General features: G+C 39.6%; 2 protein-coding genes across 4 annotated transcripts in view; one reads left to right on the top strand and one right to left on the bottom strand.

Moving 5' to 3' along the window:
• Window positions 1-12,637, bottom strand: part of LOC122575575 — a 79,442-nt gene extending 66,805 nt beyond the window's left edge. Inside the window, exon 1 of the mRNA XM_043744674.1 lies at window positions 12,436-12,637. The gene's annotated coding sequence lies outside the window, so the exon portion shown is untranslated. The remainder of the gene's footprint in view (window positions 1-12,435) is intronic.
• Window positions 12,638-15,006: 2,369 nt separating this feature from the next.
• Window positions 15,007-22,351, top strand: part of LOC122576066 (dopamine receptor 1-like) — a 59,435-nt gene continuing 52,090 nt past the window's right edge. For 2 of the 3 annotated variants that reach the window (XM_043745865.1, XM_043745861.1), the window contains exon 1: window positions 15,010-15,049. Coding sequence is in view for 1 of the 3 variants with exons in the window: in XM_043745864.1 (XP_043601799.1) it covers window positions 15,035-15,049 (15 nt within the window). In the remaining 2 variants the exon portion in view is untranslated. Of the gene's footprint in view, window positions 15,050-22,351 lie in introns of all 3 variants that reach the window. The other variant, XM_043745864.1, reaches the window with a different exon arrangement.

The following is a 22,351-nucleotide window of genomic DNA, read 5'->3' as shown; positions in this document are numbered from 1 at the left end:
CAAACTCTCGAGTTTACCCATTCTAATTTTTCTAATAATTATCCTCGCATTTGACACCATTTTATATTAGTTGAATATTTATTCCTCCGATATAATTTCTTATTGATACATCTATTTCTTTCTATTTATTGATATATCGTAGTATATCATTTTATTCTCACATACCACACGGGTATTTCTTTGCAAATACGTGCTATACATCGTCGTGTCTCGTAGTTTTTGAAAACTTCATACAACGCACAAAACACATTCGTAAAAATGACAAGCGTTCAAAAACTTCTGTCGCTATATTTCGTCTCTGTGCCTCGTCCAACATTTTGTTACATCGTTCGCGTATCGTTCGCTGTCCATCGTTGCTTATGGTTCGATAAGCAGCTGGGGGATTTTCTCGAACGAGAATGGAAGCAACGACGAGTTGGTGGATTCCGATCGGCGAATTAACGAGGCTCGGAATCACGTTCCGTGCACCGTCCAGGGATTATCAAATAGAGGCTGGCATGTTTGACAAGTAGCGTTTTAATTTAACGTTGATTAGTGGATCGCTGCTAGGGATTATGGGTCCGGCTACACAGGCTAAACAGTTACATCGCGCAGCAACGAGCTCCGACGTATTGTACGTATCCACTCGTGGTAAAGCTAGCTGCATACTTGCTTTGCCCTGCGTCCTTGCTAATTGCGTTCATCGGCCGGCTGCAACACGACGCACCAGGATTACCAGCGATACATGCCACCGATAAAACGGACCAACGCGTACGCCAGCGTGAACATGAGCGCGGCCATCGCCGCGACTAAACATTATCGCGATCTACTTCCTCGAGCGAAACCAATTAAACGAAAGTTTCAGTCGCGAAACGTCGAGCCACGTCGATGATTAGTTGCGTCTAGACCGAGCATTTCTACGCCAATTCGTGCTATCGCCAATAGAAATTGAACAAGTAGAATCTCGGTAGAAAATTGCTGCGTCTGTTAATTTCAACTTTGCTTCGTCTCACATATTTCATGCGGTATCATATGAAAATCTTCGCCACTATAATGCTACATATGCTATAAACAAGATGTTACGAACGTGTTTTTACATTGCACGCTGCAATAATACGAATATAGTCGTCGATATATTAGACGTAATATTGGCCGCTCGGAAGGTTCGTTCTGATTTTTAAGGAATTTAACGAAATAATAAAATTGTTACTGTAATAATAATAATCGTTACCGGAAGTATCAGTAAATATGCTGATTGATTTTTGATAAAATGTTACACCTGTTACATGCTGCTCGGAAAGTTCGTTCGGATCTTTAAGGAATTTGGTCGATATAAAAATTCATATTGAAAAGTTCGAGGGATTCTGAAAGGATGGAATGTTCAAACTGCGTGAAAGACGGAGAAAGGCTGCGGAACAAAATGGCATCTACATAATTCAATAAATGTACATCGAATCGAATCGAATTCAAAAATACACGGGAATTCAGGCTGTACATTCGTTCATAATAATTTTAAGCTTGTCAATAACGTTATATCGCCCTCAAAGTGTTAAGTATTGTAGAAAGCATTATTTTTAGACATTTTATATGTATCTTTTTCTTATTCGATGCATCGTGTGCAACATTGCTCTTTCAAATTTCCCATAAACGCATCAAAATCTGCAATCCGATTATGATTAAAGTTCGAACGAGATCAAACAATCAGAAGCCAATGCGTCCACTATGTTTCGTCAAACAACACAGTGATACCGGAATCATAGTCAGCAAACGTTTATGCAAGTTATTTCTCTTTCATGAAGACGGCTAAATATTCTAACAAATACCACGCTATTTTATTTTCATCGTACCATTTCAATAACAATCATCTATACATGCAAATATTATATAATTGTAATTAAAAGTACAATCAGAAACTGATTCTTCTAGTGTTAGTTCCGACTGCTGATTGACGCAATCGAAAAAAAGAAAAACCCGAGGAACCACGAACACACACGTCGTCTAGTTATCCTGAAAGTTTAAAACCTAAAAGGAAAAGAACTAAATAAATAACGAGAGAAACGATTTTAGATCGAGGAATCTGCATACTACGCACGAATCATAGATATCTTTGTATCACAATCGATCAACCTTCTACCATTCTATGTTATCAACTGATTCAAAATTTAGCATTCGATTCCTATGGCTGTTTGATATGGACGATGGGCAAGAAAGATCGATCCCATTCAATTCGATATCGATTTCAGTATATTGTTGTAGTAGGAACGGTACCTCGTCGTGGTTCCATAGCTTTTCATTGGCACGGTGAATATAACAGAGTTCACCTCTGTGCAAGATAAATCGATGACAAAGCATACCTCTTCGACGAGTAATGGAACGACTAAGATGTGGACGATATGAAAACAGTCAAAACACAGAATTTTTCATAATCATCGATGCGTTCTACAACGCAGCGCTCGTCGGTCGTTCGACGAATGTTACATTTTTTTACAGCTTCGTTAACGACTTTCCTTATCGTTATAGTAATATTGTGAAAATCGATTGGATCTTTTAATTACCGAACTCAGTCAATTTCTCGATTTTAATATAAAAGATGAATAATATCGCTGCGTTTACGAACTCTTGATTACTGCCTGCGGGTTCTTCGTAAAACCGATATAAAATGTGAGAAAATGCGCAATTTGAACCTTTTACCAGAGCGTTCGCCCTAAATTCGACTTTGTCCGAGTTCGTTATTTCGCGAAATAGCTTTTTTTATGGATAACTGTAAATAAAATTCGAATAAAAAGAAAGAGAAATATATACGGAAGTAATGCACACGCGTATTTATGTATCCAGAGAATGGAAATATAAAAGAAACTTTATGCTACTCCAATTCGCATAGAGGATTCGCGAAATTAATTATTAAATTAATTCCAGTCATAATATTTTTCATTTTCAACCGTGCGTTCGCCTTTTCTCTTGTCTTTTTGTTAATATACTGTTTGGAAAATGTAATCTCTGGCAAAATCTCTGGTAAATATAGGTCACAAGTATATTGATAAATACCAAGAGAAAACTAATCGAGTCGCATCGTCGATGCATGTTTTACGAGATCATATCGAATTTCATATACTTTATGCATTTTTCACGCAAAAACGTACAGAATACACGTAGTATGCAAAACTATATGAAATATTCAAAGTGCTTGCGATAATCGCACTGGCGATTTTCATATATTGTCATATTTGTATAAGAAAAACCAGTGAGAAAAGGAAACGTACGCAGAAATTTGTTTCGTCTATTAAGAACTACAAAGAGTATCCAGCTCTAACGTTTAACGTATAATATTTTGTATATTTTTGTATACTACACGAAGAGTCCATGGAGAAAAGGGGGGAAACTTTGGTCAAAATCTGACATTTCTCACAAAACGAAAATTTATCTCTCGATATATAATGTCACAGCCACATACTGTCTCACACATCAAAATAAAACATTTTATGCCTCATTTTTCTATTTATTTTATTCTGTTTCATGCTCGACTTTCGCGAAACCCGAAATATTCCCGCTTCTCGCACTCTTCCTTTTTAACATCCCCCATTTTTCCCCATAATACACTTCGATCTCTTACAACTACCGTAAAACTGGGCAAATTTTCATCCTACTTAACGCGACGTACCGAGTGACGAAGAGCGCGCACAAGAGCAGACGAAAAGAATGTTAAACGCAAACTTCGTTAAAACTGACATTCCCCGTGGACTTTTCATATGCAATCTGTGGACTTCTGTACCTTCAAATTTATTATAAATGCAAAAAAATCCGCAGTCCGATAATTATATTCGGCACGTGAAAAAAAACCTGCATTTAGGTTCTCCAGTTAGTTTCATTCTACGCATATAACTATTCGCGAAAATATAACATAGGTAGTCTAAGTCTTGATATTCCACTTTACCCTACTTATTTTTATGGTTTATAGCTGAAGCAGGGAAAAGCCATCAAAAGTAAAAGACATAAACATGAGCGTAAATTGATCGTCAAAAATACATGGCAATCGTTTATATCAATTCACTACTCGTAACTCGATGTTAAATTCACCGCACGCTGGACAAGAAAAACGAAATCGAGGACGGAATACTGTAAACGCCAGCGTCGATAAAATAAAGCTACAAATATTTACCGATTGCTTTGAAAGGGGCAAGGATCGTCGTAAAATATACCATTGCTTTTATCCGATATCCCGACGTCGTTTTTTGTATGGAAAAAAGGATTGAAGGCTTTAAAAGCACAAATCAAAAGCATTTCACTGTTGGAAAGGATCCGTTGTGTACCGTAAATCGCGTTACAGCCAATCGATGAGGAACGAAGGAAGAAGAATAGAAGAAATTTTTGAAACGAATGTTTTCACGTCTGAATTCCCATTCTCTTTGAATATTCCCGATACAACGCGAAGCGAAGATATTACGTTCGCTGATACAAAACGTTTCTCTTATCGCTATCGTTTTAAGATTTCCGTGTCGAAATGTTTATATTCCTGCATACGCGATATTTCAGAAAGTTGGAATTTCAACAGCATGTAGCATTCAACGGGGCAAGCAAAGAGCCTCAAAAAACCTGAGCATAAATATGATAAATATGCAAGAAACGCATATGGCATTTAAGCAAAATGTGTCGGTGATGTGTTTAATATGAATTTAATACTTTCTACGGGAAGATATTTGGTCATAAATATTAACAATATTTTTGCAATGGTTCTGGTACAGTTACAGTTTATCTTGTAATAGAGTATGAACAACCTTTTCACATTTGCAGTTATTAACGTATGCAAAATATAATGTTTGTCTGAAATTTTTCGTAACAGTGTTTCTTCTTCAACGTGCGATTCGCGTAAAACACGATAAATACGAAATGACTGTTCGAATCGGATAACCAAACCAAAAGAGCGATTCAAGACGCAAATTACTAGATTTTACGCTTAAGCAACGTACTACTCAAGTTTGAGCCCAACTTCGTGAAACGCCCTGTATATTCGGTGTTACAGAAATTTTTATTTTTCGATTTCTCGGTCGAAAGTAACGAGAGAAAAGAAAGTGCTACGTCTTCTTTCTCGTAACACCTACTTTCCCATCGTAATAGAACGTTATTGCGTTCACGCGCTCGCCTTCCAACAATTTGCTTGAAATTTCTTTACATGCAGACGCTTAAATCCTAATTCGAGACGAGCGAAACTTTTTTCGTGGCAACTCCGTGGAATCTACCAGCGGGTAACGAACGCCATTCGTCAATTGAAACCGTCGAAGCAATTTAGTCGAACGACTCTACTTTGTCAATGAGTTACGGTCGGCTGACTATTAGTCGTCACGTGGTGATACTACTGCAAGTAGATGAGCTGCATATGCAATCAGACCCCAGATGTTTACTCGGTTCGCGAGCCACCAGCTCCGCTCTCCTTTCCTCGATTTCTGCGTTACACGCTTGAAGGACGATTCGGAAAGCGCATTGAAATTCAAATCAGCGTTTCCAATTCGCCTAATATTCTGCACGAATTAATTCATCGCAGTATCTTTAGCGTAAATCGACTTCCTTCCAGTTTCTTTGGAACTTTGACGGTACGTTATTTGGTTGTGATTTAATTTTCAAACAACCCAGTCTTAGCGAAATGAAAATATTCGTCTACGAAGTTGAAAGTTTTGACACGTAATCCCCACAGTAAGCTGTTTCGCAAAGACCACCTTTTGATTAAATACAAGTACCGTTTTTACGAAGGTGTTAAAAAACTAATATGTTGCGTAGAATGGCTAGAAGAATCTTTCGTCTCGTCGTTTTCGAGTAGAATGTAACGTGAAATATCGCTGCTTGGCATTGACAGCGACACGGCTCAAAAATTGTAACTTTCAGAGGATAGGTTTTCCAAAATTTACGAGGAAATCTTCGCGAGTCGTTTCAACTACGTTATGAGGCTGATTTGATACAAGATATGCCATCAATTGCGAAAGTAACATAATCTTTCACCTGTACCGTCGCAAAATAACCGAAATAACCGATAAAAGGAAATCTTTTCCTAGATGGAGAATCTCAGACATACGCCAAGGATATGTCTTTCGAGTCTCGGCGTGTTTTACTTCCGAGGAATATCGTCGCGTTACGCCTTGAGGGACAAAGTTGCGTCGACACAACATTTCCTTTGCAATTTTTCTCCAACGATCTACGTGGTGAAAATCTGTTGCTTAACATCGTGGTTACAAAAGAAAGGTGCAAGAACTTCGCTTAACACTTTGACTGCCACGTTGGTCTAATATGACCGGCCACGGTTTCTCCTGTGACACCACGGTGATCATTGGTGACCGGAGCGTTTCAACTTCTTACAATTGTAAAAATTGAATGAAAATTGACAGTTAGGGCATTTCGAATATAACAGATAAATAGAAGATACTTTGAAATAAAAAGTTCCCCATTGAACAATAAAACATTTTTATTAGAACATCGATAAAAAAAATAGGAGAACAAATCTTGCATCTAACGGTGCACTATGTTTGTATCCATATCTTTGAGGGGTAATCTACGAATATCATTATAAACACAGCTTAAAAAAATAATCGTAAATGCTGCTTTATAATCATATAATTGAAGTTAGAAGTGTAAACATACCTTACTATTATATATAGAACGAGCAAATACTGTTTACTAATATCTCCTGCACGTTTTGCTTACGACGAAACAACGAATGCGAATGGTTTGTTGAAATAAACGAAGCCTTGTTATAATATGTCGCTGTCAACTGTTACCAAGGGGCCACCACGGTGGTCACCCGTGACCATCGATAAGACAAACGGTCCATTGAGGAAGAATGTTGTCTTACATCTGTAGGATCTTACTACAATTAGTTTATTTAAAATGGATTAAACAGGTGTTGGTTAAAGAGGAAACGATGGTTGTTTAACGAGAACTAAATACGATAACGTACTATAATTAAGACAACTAAATAGTTAATTTGTAACTCTCGTCACCACGGTTCTAACGCACGCTCTCTCTCTCTCTCACGCGGACCGCACTCTCTCGACAACACAATTCGTACTCCCTGACTTCTCGATTAACGCTCTCTGACTTCTCAACTAACACTGACTGTTAATTCGTCTTTCTCCCTTAGCATCCCTTTGTCCTCTGTCTTAGCCCCACCACGCACGTGTTCCGCAACCGCTCGTAGCCAAGGTCACACAGGCCTTTTCCGCGTAACTACTCGATCGAAGAACCGACGATACATTGTTGGGCTTGTCGGCACTTCGGCTTTCTCGCGACATTGTTTATAGTTCGCCCGATATATCTTAGGCCTCTCGTCCACGATACTACACATCATCAATTCATTATTAATTTTGCCATTATATGCTTTGAATTATAAAAATTCCTTTGGCGTCCTGAAACATACGATTTCGGCGTGGCAGTCAAAGTGTTAATATATTTTTGGCATTCTTTCTAGCTTCTTTCTTCTAAGCTCTCTTCTTCCAGGATCTCTTTTCTAGCTTCTACACGTTCTTTATGAGATTTAATCGAATCGAAGTATTTATAGCATGACGATAAATCACTCGTTCGTCCGTAATCGATCAACGCGTCAAAATTTAAATCTTTCAATTGTACTTTCTCACCGCGTTCTTAAGAGGTGGTATGAAATAAGCAAAATTCAATTTTGTCAATGACACGCGAAAGGTGATTTCATTGGGAACAGGATAGAGAAGTTATAGGAATGTTTACACGCCGTTGCTTCATATTCCATATGTCCTGCTTTAAAGTATTTTTTCGACCGATTCCAATCTCCCAGTCTCTCTCGCTTTACTCGTTCCAACGGTGGTATGTTGAAATCTATTCGACCAAATGTTCACAGCTGTTACGACCGATGGATGAAATCACGTTTATCTTCTTTACAGCCTATCCTGTCTAACTGATTAAATTTAATATCGAGTCTGGATTTTCGACCAAATTCAAATAATGGAAATTACGTCACACAATGTCCACTGCCGTCCAGAAGCAAACCAGCACAGCTATGACGAATTTATGTTATAATAAGAATTTAATAGATAATAAAATTAAATATTTTCTCATTTAAAAGCACGATGCAAAATCTAATCGTAGATGATCGCGCGAGTGACATTCATATTTTCACAGACTTCGTGGAGTTTTCTAGCTAATTGATGGAAAATTTAGCCGATGAATTTTGGATAAGAAAGACTGTCGATTCCACCTTTCCAACTACAACGTAACATCATAAATTATTATTCAGAAACCAATTATTATTCAGTGCGTAGACGCTTGTGCATATATTCTACGTATAGATAGTGTCTCAAAGCCAAAACCATCGCAGAGTTGTGGTAAAGTTAGTTTCATCGAATAACGTTCGCTGTAACTCTCATAGCCGGCTGATTCAACCGATTTGAATATCATTGGAAACGTCTAGAGCTTGTTAACGATTATTAAAATAACAAACCTGTACGGAAGCTTGGTAATTAATCAACCTCGTTATTACGTGTAACGATCGCTCACGCCTTCCGATTGAAAACTATCGAAGATCTTAGATCGACTTTATTAAATGATAGCAAACTGTGATGATATATATTGTATAATTCTTAATTCATTCTTCGTCAGTAAGTGTAGCAAATGACTTTTCAATATTTCCATTATGTAAGCTACATCGTTACTTCGCACTAACAAATAATTCTCGTGAATTGATTATTCCTTTAATAATGGAAATTAATTATTTTAGACGAAACCAACAGATGTGCTAACAACTGCAAACGACAAGAAACGATGAAAATTTACATATCGATGGAAAGACCTGTTCGAGGAATATTATATATAGCCGGAGCAAAGTTTATTAATTCAGCTCGATAAATCGTCGACGTGCTACGACTTTATATCGTCCTCCCTTCGATCACGTCTGTTCTTCAAATTTGTCAAAGAAACAAAAAGAAGAAGAAGAAGAAGAAGAAGAAGAGGAAAAAGAAAATCCATTCTCTTTTCAATAAATTTTAGGACATGGCCAGAATTAAAGTCAGATAACTTAAGCTAGGAAAACGGCACAGGCTGTGGGGTTAAATTAGTGGCGGAGAAATTCAACGGGTGACAGTTTCTCAGATAAGGGATTCCCCGTCGGGCATATAACCGGTCATAATACGCGAAATAGGGCAAGTATGCCTGGATAAACTGATTATCTGCACACACGGTCGCCATCTTTTGTCCGCATGCTCGAAAAACGCACGCTCCTCCGATGGCTTATCGAGAAACGTGGCTTGGGAAGCTTACGTTCTCTGAAGAAAGCTTGGAAAGTAGAATTTCTGGTTGCTCGATCAAATTCCATTAACCTTCGTTACTTCGTCGATCGGATATCGCCCTCTGAATTTCTATAATTACGGAAATTATTATGATATTTCTATAAAGCGAAATTGAAGTTCGTACAGTTAATCCGAAGCATCGACTTATCATTCGGAATGGTAATAATCCTTTTATTTATGAATAGGCCGCTTTTCATCCGTCATTTCATTTTGTAAAACTAAAAGTTGATGTTTCCGCATCTAACAGGCCAATTCGATCGACTACTACGCTTTCTACAATATTATCGATTCCGTATTCGATTTCAAATACGTAATTAATATTCAACGTTTCGAAAAAGAAATCTTATTTTCATAAATTCGTTTGTCAGAAGTGAATGCCAGAAGTAATGGAATATCTATTTAAAAAAAAAAATTTGTACTTTTTTTACGATTAGTTTAATTTACAGAGTCGATGAACACACGACTTACACGTTTATACTCGCAACGCGACGTTCTGAAACGAAATGAGCTAGTGAAATGATGAACGAGGTAGCTGTCAAAACAATTAACGAATAACAGCTATTATTATATCGTTAAAGCAGTCTCTTTTTCAGTTGAAAAGCAAAATGGAAATAACAAGTGAAAGGCTATACGTATACGTTAACAGCAGTCAAGGGGTTAACGATCGAATTATACTATTGCGAAAAGAATTTCTCGCTACAAAGGTGAAAAGATTCCAAGTAAAAAATCGCAGGTCGCAGCTTGCGGATGTAATGTACGATTGAAATTTTATCAAGCTTCTTGATCTTGATGTGCTTTTAGATCGATCGGCTGCCAGTAAATAGAAACTCCACGTAACATTTCATCGAGATAAACCGTAACAACAGCATTTCTTTCTCGCGACTCGAGTTGCTCTTACGAGCAAATAAGAAATAAAGAAGAAAGCAGAGATAATGCAGCTTTTAGCCTCTGTGCCTTTGATGGATAGCGTACTATTTGTCACGTTGCAATATTTCCCCGTTGCATTTCGACAGAATTGCAGGAAGATCGATTGGAATAGTAAATGTATCAGGTGACAATACGCAAAGCCGAATTCTCCAGAGGATTTCGTACTATCTCAGCGAATATAAAGGGCGAGTCTGAGAAAATGTACATCGACTTTACGTCAGTAGTTCTCGCTATTCTTATAGACGTGCAACAGGTTCAATGCATTTCTCTCTTCGCACTCAGCTTTTTCCACGTTTTGTCGATACTGGATTTTATTTAAAAACGACACATTTCTCTTCGATCGGATAGTTCCATGTCATTCCAATCGTAGAGACGGGGAAAAATGGATAAACAAAAATTCGATGGTCGAAAAACGTGTTTCAACGTGAATTAGGTTGGGAGAATCCTTTTTAACTCCTTTCACCGCCGTATGCTATACAATCTCGTGCTCGCTTGACTTTTTCCTTCAGCCATATCGCACTTACGGAATCCGAGTATTTCGATGGAAACGCTTCCCCTAATCCGACCGTACTTAACTTACGCCCATTTCGCAATAAATGTTTCACGCGGGAAGGGGAATTTTATTGAAATCCGAAAGAATCCTGCTTTTGTCACGAATGCTAAAACTAAATAAAAACGAGATGGCAACTAAAGACAGACGACGACGTTTCATTTGGGCGAACCGCCCAATCTCTTTCAAACTGTCGTGCCACTTCGGATATACTTTAAAGGCTGAAGTGGCGTTAATTTTAGATCGGGAAAACTTCCGTGAAATATCCGACTTGACAAGGTCCGCTAGCCAGCCCTGTTATCGTTGGGACATTCGTTAGTAACGATATCGACGGTTTCCTCCTACTTCTCTTAATCTCGATTTACTCCTGCAATTTATTGTTTAATTGAACGAAAAGCTGGCGCGCTTCGTTAAACTGGCTCTATCTATCCGCTAATCGATCGCGTTTCTCCCGATTCTTCGTACTATTTCTAATTTATCGGTTGCACGGTTTTAGATTCGCGAAATAACGAGCTCCCACTCGAAAATAACCGTCGTTATTTCTCCACCGTTTCTTATTACACGCGGAAGAACGTGGCCTATTATTAGCAGAGGCTCGAGTCGTATAGTTCGAATCTTAGGTTAAAAAAAAGAGTTGTCTTAAAAAAAGATTCATTAAAGCGTTTTTTACATTACACGTGAGTGAAACGCGCTCACCCTCGGATCTGTTCGCTCAATTTCGTCGCTTGCCCCTTCTTAACCCTGCGAGGTCGCGGTCCTAAAAATTCCGTGCTGCCGATCGTTGGAAACGACGCGACACGACGCGACCTGACGAAATCGATGAAACGAAAGATCCACGAAATTACGCCGCCCCCGCGAGGACAAAATTTTCGCTTCCCCGCTGATCTTTCGTCAACGAATCTGTCGATCGACCGTCCATCTCGTTTTTCTAAGAGCATATCCGTGTCGATACGTTGGCCATATTTATTCATGGCGTGACAAGCGGCCAGTGGTGATTCAGAAATTCACACAAACCGACCCACGTATATACGTTTATCGCTGATGATACGCAAAAAAGGGAATGGAGAAAAAATTTACACGGTCACGCTTACTTCCACAAATGTTTATCGCGAGCTTTCTTTACCGTCTCGCCCCTCGAATCTTAAATAGTTCGAACGCACGGCACGCAATCCGTTTCAGCGCTAGAATTTATAAGAGCAACTATGACCTTTGAAGAGAAAAAAAAAAAACAGAGGACAAAGACGGTATAAATTTTCTGAAAGCGTTCATGAATCGCTGCGTCATTTCATTCTAGTTGATCGATTTGCAATTACGATATATATGTGAATTTTGCCACGGTGTATAAATTAATGGCGAATTGGTAACTGGAAGCAACAAATTTATCATTTGAAATATCAACAGCTCGTATCAACGGCCGAAGTTTTCCCGTTAGCTATCTTATGATCCAAAAATTGAACAAAATAATTCTACAAGTTTTTCTTCGCATTGCACATCTGTCTCTCTTAAAATTAATTTAATCGCGTCGCAATATTCCACTGTACGTTTTTACCTTCACAAAGAACGAAATCATTTTAGTTGCAGTTCGTTTTCTAACTACGATACATACTGTCAAAAATTAAGCAAAAATCGGGACACTTTTGAGCGATAGTAACATTGCAATGATAACTGCGCAAGTGCACTCACCCTCTACAGCATGATGTCCTGTGAATGTCGCGAGCTAGTAGTGTCGAGACGATACGTCGATAAAAACAATCCAACCGAAGAGGATCACTCTGTACGTTGCACTATGCACTTCACTGTAATAAGGTTACGTCGTACTTGTTACGAAGATTATCCACGCGGTACTTATTCCCTTATATAAGTGATTCATTAAAGCAACATGTCACTTTCGTCTTATCGATTCGATCGTCGAAGCACGACTGTCGTTCCGACACGTGCGATAAGTCAAAATCGTCAAGGGTACGACTAATAAACGTTCGTGGTGTATCGTCGATCCAATACAATGTGCTAAACAGCGCGAGCAAACTGGTGTTTATTATGACCGAGCATTTTTTTGTTTGTTTCTACTTCACGAAAGTACTTGACAAATGTTTACGATAGAAATATCGAGCGTGTTATATTATGAGCGTTATACGTTAGTTCGATGGATGTGAGATATTACTCTGTTTTATATATCCATATTATATAATAATATTATATATAATGATTTTAAATATTATATTAGAACTTTTATGCGAGTTTAAATTTGTCGCACCAGTATCGCTCATTAAATTTTGTCGTGTTGTTAAGTATCAACCTCGTTAAGGAAGAAGACGTTTACTACGAATGACGTGTATTGAACGTGTAGATGATTGATAATGAAGGTACCAAAACCTCGTTATTGATCATCAGGGATAGTCAGAGTACTGCTGAGTGTTTTTCGAGAAAATGTCGAAAATCTAGAATAAAGCGTCGATGCTCTTTCTGGGAGAATCGATTTTGAGAATTCATGGAAAACGTATGGGTAAAAGAATTGAGCAAACGTGTAAAAGCTCCACTTTCTTGGAAACAGAGTCGATCGAAAGAATTTATTCGAAAGGACACATTTTTTGAAAAACTTATTTTGCTCTGTGACGCAGAATAACATCTCGCTGAGGGTCTACTCGTATTCAGTTAGAAATTAGCCAAGTTTACGCGTCTTTCACAAATTTCTATAGCCAATTTTCTCGAAGAAATTTATATACCCGATTTTCTCGGCGACAAAGCCTCGTACGAAGAAACTGTATTTTATAGAATCACTGTCTCGCTAATTGTACGCGATCACTGGGACACTCTGTATATTTATGACTCGTGCTGCCTCGTTGTAATATTAATTAATAAATAATAAATAATAAAAAGTTCCATGCGACAAAAATTTTCGTACAATACGTTCAAACAAATTTTCTACAAATATTCAGATACCTTCGCGAGTCACTGTGTATATCGTGGCTGACCATAGAGATCGTCTATCCTAAATTTCAGTTGTTTCCGTCTGAGATCACAAATTCGAAAGATTATCAAAAAGATGAAGCTGCGATCGCAGTCACGACTGACAAAGGAGGGAAGAAGCTAATTACGTATTCACGCGGGATAGACTGAACGTGTACGGTTATGATGTTTCGTTCGTGCTTTGATTGCTCACGAAGCAGTTTGTAAAGCAGATATCAGTTTCGGTATGTGAGGCTATAACGAACGGAAGTCGAAATAAATTAATCAGACAACGAAATTATATCGTATTTACGCTTTCCATAATTTCAGTGTCAATTGAGTGGTAGACGCGTCGAATAAAGCGACACTGGGAAACCTGTATACAGAGGATCCACGAGAAGCTGTTTATGCGCCTACTTTGATATCCAGTGAATAGAAGGGAGCAGAAGAATTAATCGAAGCCAGTTAACGAAGCTCTCGTGTGTGAATATACCTATATCATACATGCAATCTTCGGTGAATAATAGCGATCGAATAATTCACGAGCGCGTTAGCCTTCGTAAGGTTAGTTCAACTCGGCGTCCCTATAGTCACTTGATATTGGAAAACTTAATCGAATTCGCAGCGATTAAACACGAGCCGATTATAAGATAACTTGTATACGAGGATATCGGGGCAAGTCTATATATTCTATGGTGGAAGAAGAAGAAAAGAAATTCCTTCCCATAATTAGACATTCGACTGTGATATTCACGCGCCCCGGATGACGATATACGAATAATTCACTGGGACAATGAGAACGACGAATGACAGCGACGAATCGATAATAGAAATGGGCGGTAAACTCCATAGGGTAAATTCGTAATTGAACCACTTTATACGTTGTATTCCTTTTTTTTTTTTCTTTTTTATTATTATTTTTAACTAGAGCGAAAAAACAAGCGCAGTCGTCGCAAAGCGGCAACAGGAAAATGCAAAAATCCTCATTAGCGTTTGGCGGGACAAGATGAAAAGTAACGAGCGGCGGCTGCTCGGAATAAATAAGCTAAGAGAATAATCTAAAATGCGAAGAAGAATCGTCGACGAAAAGCAGCAGGTCGTTGTCGAACGCGGTTGCCCGATTCGCCTGCTTTTTCGAGGCAACAGGACTAAAGGAGGGTAGAATCGGGCAGAAAAGAGGGTGGTGGATGCTGAGTGAGAAAGGAAGCGAAAGGGAGAAACAGAGCGAGAGAGTAAGAGAGTTGGAGGGAGGAAAACGTAGGAGGGGGCGAGAGGAGGCTGTGCTCGGGGTGCGGAAGAGTCAGTGCGCGGCGAGGCGCGCCAGCTGCCGCACGTCATGATTCTACCCCAGGTGAGCTACGAATTTACCCAGAAACATCACAGCACGCTCTTCACTTCAAAACGGGACCGCCAAAATTCGTGACTATATACCACTAATATATACATATGTGTATATACATCTTTGCGTACAATTATTACAAAATGATTGTCTTTCACACCAACCCCTCGTGCATGAGACCAGTGTGCTCGATTGAACGGCGTACATCTTCACGTTGCTCGATTTGCTTTCAATCTGTCCAAACACCAGCACGATACATCAACCAGCATGATTAACTACATCGCTCTCTTCGTTCACGTTTCTCTTTCTTCTCTATCTTCTACCTGTGCTTTCGTATCCTTCGTACACATCGTGCATCGTGTGGCAAAGAGATGGCCGCGACGTCGGACGAAATTATAAACGAACGATCCTCGAGCATCCGTCGGGACACGGAGAAACCTCGTTTACGGTACTAGACGTAATATCGGCATCGTACTATTAGCGTATCGTCGAGTGAAACGCCGGGATCACCAGATAGACCAAGTGGCTGCGCGACACGTCGATCGAGGATTTCATGGGAATCGATTCGCTGCACTGAGAACAACAGATCTGCTTCTCGACCGCTCGTAACGAGTGCCGTGTAGCAAATAAAAATTGACGAAAAGGCAGGCGAGGCTCTTCATCAGACACATACACACACACACACACTCTCTCCCTCTCTTTCTTTCTCTCTCTTTCTCTGTATTTCTCCAGTCTAAGGACAGTCTTTGATCAAGCTGCTATTGTTTTCCAATGATGGTCACTCGTCCGATTGATCTTTTTTAACGACTTCGTTTCGCTCTTTCTCGCACTCTTTTATGGTGAACTGCGTATGAAACCAGCGGGGAATATCGTGACAACGCGCACCCTATTGCCTTCTACCAGAGGAAAGCGTAAAGTGATTTTGCACCGTGCAAACAAACTTTATTTCTCGATTCATTTACGGCGGACGCTTTGTTTGCCCGCGTAATTGACAGCCCGTCGAACGTGAATTAATCTTTTGCGCGCAATCGGGCGTGATAAATCTCCATCGGCGAAAATTTCAATTTTCACATGCGAAGACTCGGCTCCGCGTATATCCAAGTTTCTTAAGCTACCTCGAGTGTTATACAGCTACGGTTTTTCTATCCCATGCTCTTCTCCTCTTCTCGATCGATCGATTGCCAGCGATTTGAATATCTTCATTCGCCGGAGTGGCGTTCGACCAACGCAGCTTGTTGGAACAGGATCGCAACAGGTTCTCTCCAGCACCTCGATCGTTATCATCTTAATCGCACTAATTTATTCCTCCGGACTGTTCATTAGATTTTTCGCTCGTTCCCTCCTAATCATGTTCGCTCGTGACCCCCTCGCTTTTTCTCAATATCCTCAGGCAACGATTATTTCGTGGTTTGCACGACGAATTAAAGACTCAGCCGTCAAGCCAAAAGTATTATAAGTGTCTTCTGCATACTACGTGCGACGGAGGAAGAAGAAAGGCTGTGCGCGGAAAATGAACGCGCCTTCTCGACGGCGGCAACTCAATTTCGTGGCAGAGCAATGAAAAGGGAAGTGTTACGGCGAGGCTGCGACGAGGCCTGAAACTTATGCATGCTACGCGACAGAATTATGCCGCGAGTCGACCATCGAAATCTTTAACGTGACAAGAGACTCGTATCGACATAATAGAAGAAAAGATGGACGAGGAGAACGAACCGGATCGCTTTGTGATTTTACACAGTCTTTCCATAATAACGTTTATCATTCCGAGTCGTTTGTTCTTTTACGGAGGACTCGAGTTTCTCTTCGACCGAACAATTTCCTGTGCAACTTCGAAACGCATCTTGAACATTCCGCTCTCAAGGGAAGTGTCAGCCAGCCGGTTCTCGTCGAGTTTTTCATTCCACCAGACGGAGGGCCTCTTTCATCTTCGAAATTTTTTCCAACCGCTTTCGAATAGCGATGTTTCTATCGGGTCAAGATCAAGGAAAGTTTAATTCGTTCGAGTGTTCGCCATGAAAACGTCCTTTAATTCTTTTAATCATCGTTTATGGACGCTCCTCCTGCGCGACGATCCTTTCCGTTTTCGACGATTTTAGACTTGAATTTGTAGAATTTTTACGAGTGTTGTGGCTTTTGCAACGATTCTCCGATCATTATTCAGTGAGATGTTATCGTAATTTAATTTCGTCCGCGGGATTTTAACGAATTAAGGAAGCTGTCGATGTCAGCTTTTGATCAACGCTTCCGAAGAGGAAAAATATCAATTTTTCCAGGCAGATCCACGAATCGGGAAACGCTGACTCGGGTTAATCTCGTTTGTATGAATCTGATTTAGCCGGCGATTTGATTCAAAGAAGCGCCGCGAACTCTATAAAATAAGGAGTACGATTGCGGTCTGTCAGAATGGAAATATTTCCGAGGGTGTAACGACGTCTGAGTTTCCAAGAGGGTGAAGAGTTTATTCCTGGCCCGATTATGGCATCTTTAGCTGCTGGTTCCAGCAACTTCAGCCGAGACACGCCAAAGATTGAAGAAAATTTTCTATCGATGACGAAAAATTCCCTGTCTTTTATTCCAGTAACATCGTTCGAAGCTTCGATATTATTTCAAAAATATTCGATCGAACGATGATAGATCGAACGGTACAGGTGTACCCCTCGAATGAGAGGAAAGAGCTCCTTCGGGCGATATACGCGGAACGCAAATGGTATCGCCGACAAAAACGTTGCTCGATTTAAAAAGGACAATTTCGATCGATCCGATTTGATCCGACCCTCGAGAACGCCGAACAGGGAATAGAATTCAGAAGGAAAATCCCAACTCGATATCGGAACTTGAATCGTGGGTCCCCGTGTCATCGTTCAAAACGGACTCTTCAATTTTTGTCGGTGTGCCGAAAAAATATTTTCCCGCTTCAAGTGCCCCAAGTTAACGCTCGACTTAACGATCGAGTGACACGGTGGTCATCGATGGCTCACATTTTTCTACGTTTCTTAGAACGAATAGGATAAATTTCACGTACCAACGAATCTTCAACGGTGCGAATGACTCAGATAACATTGACGGGGAAAAGTGCTCCGATACGATATGGTATTTTGCAAAAATTATTTCTTACGGTGTATATCTATGACGGCGAGATATCTGAAACACGCGTGGCAATCAGCGTTTTAACGCGATACGTTAGAGACGAGAGAAACGTAACAACGTTGTCAGGAACGCAAGTAATCATTTTTCCGCTCCGATTGCGAGCAAATCGTTCGGTTACCGATCGTGCGAAATATGTGATTTAATCTACAGGATATCGCAATTGACTCTGATGGTCGGAGATTGAAAGTTGGTGCGCGAAATCGAGTGTCAGGTGACGGCTGATACATCCGCGAAACGTCTACGCAGGAGCAGCAATCAACCTTTACCCATCCAATTTCGATGGAAACAATTTGGAAGAAAGTCGAAAACGGCTATAAAGTTAACCGAGCAAACTCCACTTTCTTAAAGCCCGATTTTCCCGAGGGTCCGAACGCCGAGAGGCGTGACTTGATCCCTTATCCCAGGGTAGGAAACAATCTCTTTGTAATTACAGAGCAGCTCTTCGATATTTTTTATGGAGCATGCTGACTCTAGAAAGGTCTACCCTACCCTAGGCATCCCAATCACGGTCGGTTTCCTAAGGATTTACCAGCTCGGTTCACCTTACGTCTTCGATGTATCCTCTCCATCTTGGGTTGGTGGACAACAGAGAGAAGACTATGACGATACGTCCTAACCTAACCCCAATCGATAGCTCGTAATGGATGGTTTACAATCTGTCTCAATGTGACAGCGTTTCTTGCATTTGCTTAGAAAGCCTGAATTCTGGCGAAGAAATTTTGTGACAAGTTTCAAGTACGATCCATAACTCTTCTTGCTTCTCACTCGCGAAAGTATCTCGACAGTTCCCGCAGAACTTTGTTATGGACTTTCTTACGAATACATTTTGCCGCAAAAAGACAAACTCGTCGTGATTATAACAACGAGACTTGAAAGCAATCCGAGAATCTACGTAGAAACAAGCATACACTCGTTGAAAGATTAGTATACGAATGGTAGTCTTATATGTACAATTAGCGCTAGAAATGGTCTCGCTAATTGATATAACGAATAATTGACCGTTCACGTACTTTGGCCATCTTAACGAAGCCTGTCGCTTCCATTAAACGTCATGCAACTTCTGTGTACATTCTCAAATCCGTTTGAAATTTCACCGATATAATGGCTGCGGCCGTGTCTCGTTACGATACTAACGAGAGTTAAAAATACTTTCCCGAGCCACTGTATCTTGTAGAATCTGATGGATTATCTGGCTGGGCAGCGATTGCACGCAAACTACTTCCGGTTAGAAGGGCAAAGGGCTTGCTGGGTACGCCTGTTGCGCGTTAAGGCCACAACTTTGCTATCAATTACCGACAATGATAGATCGACGTACTCCGGCAAAACTGCTTGATGAGTTTCTTTAATTACAATCCTCTTCTCGTGTTAAGCTTCTGTATAATAATTTTATAGATAAACACGGCGATAGATTAATACAATCATCTAACTTTCTATCTTTCTTCTTCCTTTTCCTCCGCTCTTTCTTTATCTCAGTCACGTTCCCATTGAACATTTCCTAAGTACTTGGTTCTTTAGGGTGTATCTAGGTTAAATCTGAGTTAGGTTCGAATTAAGTTTCCACTAAGATTCTATCCTTCCTTCCAACTCCGCCTAATAAAGCGCATATCTACGTCTCTACGTCTATTTATCTCCATACTTTCCAGTGTTTGCCCATCTTATGTAAGACGCAACGCTGTCCTCCATTCAACGAATATCGCGTTCGGAATATTTAACTCGAGTTTCCTGTTACATTGCATCGATTGTTCCAAGTTCAATTTTCCACGCGTTATCAACGCCATAGATAAGCCAAACGTTGAGAGCGAAAGTGCAGTGATACAGATCTTTCTTCGTGCGAGTTTCCGATGACAATTTATTCCTACGAGCCGCGTTCATCGTAAAAGAAAATCGAGGAATTCGTCTCTTCCAAACGAAACAGAATCGGTTGTTACGCTATATAGTTTTTCTTGTTTCCTTATTACGAGTCCGACAAATTCGACTCCAACATTCTTAGACACCCTGTATGCATCTACTATCTATCATCGTTTCTATTAACATTCTTCCGTTGGTCTAAAAGAATTTAGAAAAGTCAGTTTGCTCGGATTTCTAATCCGAAAACACAGAGACTGTGAAGAGGTCCGATAGTTCGATTAAATTTACAATTAAATGCAAACACTATTTCGATTAACGTATATTGTTTTTGAAAGCCAGTTAAATCGTGTCACAAAACTCCGCTATATCCAGCTATACCACGAAGAATAAAATCGTTGCAGTTTCATTCATCCTCAATTTTATTCGTTTAATTGTAATTAAGATACAATTTGTGATAGCTGGAAATGACAATTTTGAGCGATAACGTACGTGTATCGCAATCTCCAAAAAAAAAAAGAAAAATTGCATTTTCTAGGAGAAAATTAAATTCTATTCCTGAACGTTTGTAAACATTCCGTTCTAGACGTAGAGTGTCAAGTCGATTTCGGATTATCAACCGATACATCCGATGTTAATACCGTCAAACTCCCTTTCGAGTACATAAGCCGAATAAGGCCGCAAGTATAGAATTACCGCGGAGGTTAATCCTAATTAAGTCGGATGGCTCCTCGAAAACTTTCCGATCGAACTAGTTGCAACCATATTAACCACGTAATATTTTCTTCTGGTTTAAACGCATCGAGCCTGCAGAAGATACACGGAAATACGGAAAATAAAATGGTCATCGATCAAATGATCAAGATCGAGTTAATCAACGAACAGTTCATTAATTCCGCTCGTTATACCGCAGCCGAACGATGGATAAATCTTCTACAATAAATAGCGGACTATGTTTCTCCATTGTTTCAATTATGACCGCTTCCATATCAAACATATTCCTCGTAAATGAATCAGAAATTTCCATTAATTTCATCAACCATCTAAAATTTCACCGTGTCTTCTACGTTTAGGCTAAATATACTTCTAACTTAAACAGATTTAATGTATTCCGTTGAGAAATATACCGCTCAGAGATTTTGAAAAGCTTCTAACTGCTTCAAATTGTTATCGTTAATCCCATCAATGATCTAAAATTTCGTCCTCCTCTGATCTTTTGTGTTTTACGTTGATCGAATTTTGTAACTTATCTTCGTTTAATAAATTCTATGGTTCACTGTTGAAAAATTTGTTAATTCGTTGGTGAAGATTCATATCTTGCACTGCATGCCGCATCGTGTTTAAACATTTTCGTACTGCACAAGCACAGAGTTGCTGAACGATCAATTAAGATGGACAGCTTAATGGAAAGCAAAGGGTATTCCTTTCAGTCAGAAAATTCGTGGAAAATCGGTTTCGATCATTAACATTTTAAACAACAAGTAATATCTCAGAATTATTGCTTTAAAAGTTAATGTCTTTTGTATTTACCTTTGCTACGTTTCGTCCAAAAGCAGAAAACATATTACAGACCGCTTTATCAGAACGTTACATTTTACTGTAATTTTAAATTACAACATAAAGCGTTCACAATTATTCGAAAGTAGAAAGAAACTCGTTTTACCGTGTTGCGAAATTTACCTTTCTTCATAGATGGACAGTAATTTCCTGATATTTTGTGTATGTAAACACCGCTGGAAATCTACTCGATTAACTTTGTCGTACCGATGAAAATCACATCGCTAGCCGTAATCATTTTTTCGTGATGTCAGGTAATTGAATTTTCAATTGAATTTCAGGGCTCGATTTCCAGTCGCCGTTTAATTTAGGCGACCTTTACATTCGCTAGATTCTGTACTCGAGGCTAGATCGATATATCTTCGATCAGTGGCGAAAGCACCGAGTTGGAGACAGCCATTGAACCTGCTAACTAAAGCCCGCTATTACACACTGCGGTGTATATTCTGATACCAAGTGCAAGCTGTTGTGCTCGGTCGAATCGTACAGCTCCATTATTGATACTATCGAGAATTTCGTCAATCGAGAACCCTCGACAGATCCTCTTTGTTTCCCTTTGTGTCCCATCGATCATCGCTTGATCGACAAACCTTTTTATCGGTGTATTTAGCAACCCGGAAAATAACTACTGGTCGGCCGTATATCTCGCGATTTCTTATCGTGTGTAATCTTTTGAATAATAACACGTACTAGGAGCCAGGAATCAGACTCACAACATGATGGGATTGGAATTGCGATCTATGTCTCGATTTATAGGATTAAATT

The sequence above is a fragment of the Bombus pyrosoma genome, linkage group LG15 (assembly GCF_014825855.1).
Source record: "Bombus pyrosoma isolate SC7728 linkage group LG15, ASM1482585v1, whole genome shotgun sequence".
Lineage (NCBI taxonomy): Eukaryota > Metazoa > Arthropoda > Insecta > Hymenoptera > Apidae > Bombus > Bombus pyrosoma.
The sequence above is the reverse complement of the archived record's forward strand: the minus strand, read 5'-3'. Positions and strand labels throughout refer to the sequence as shown.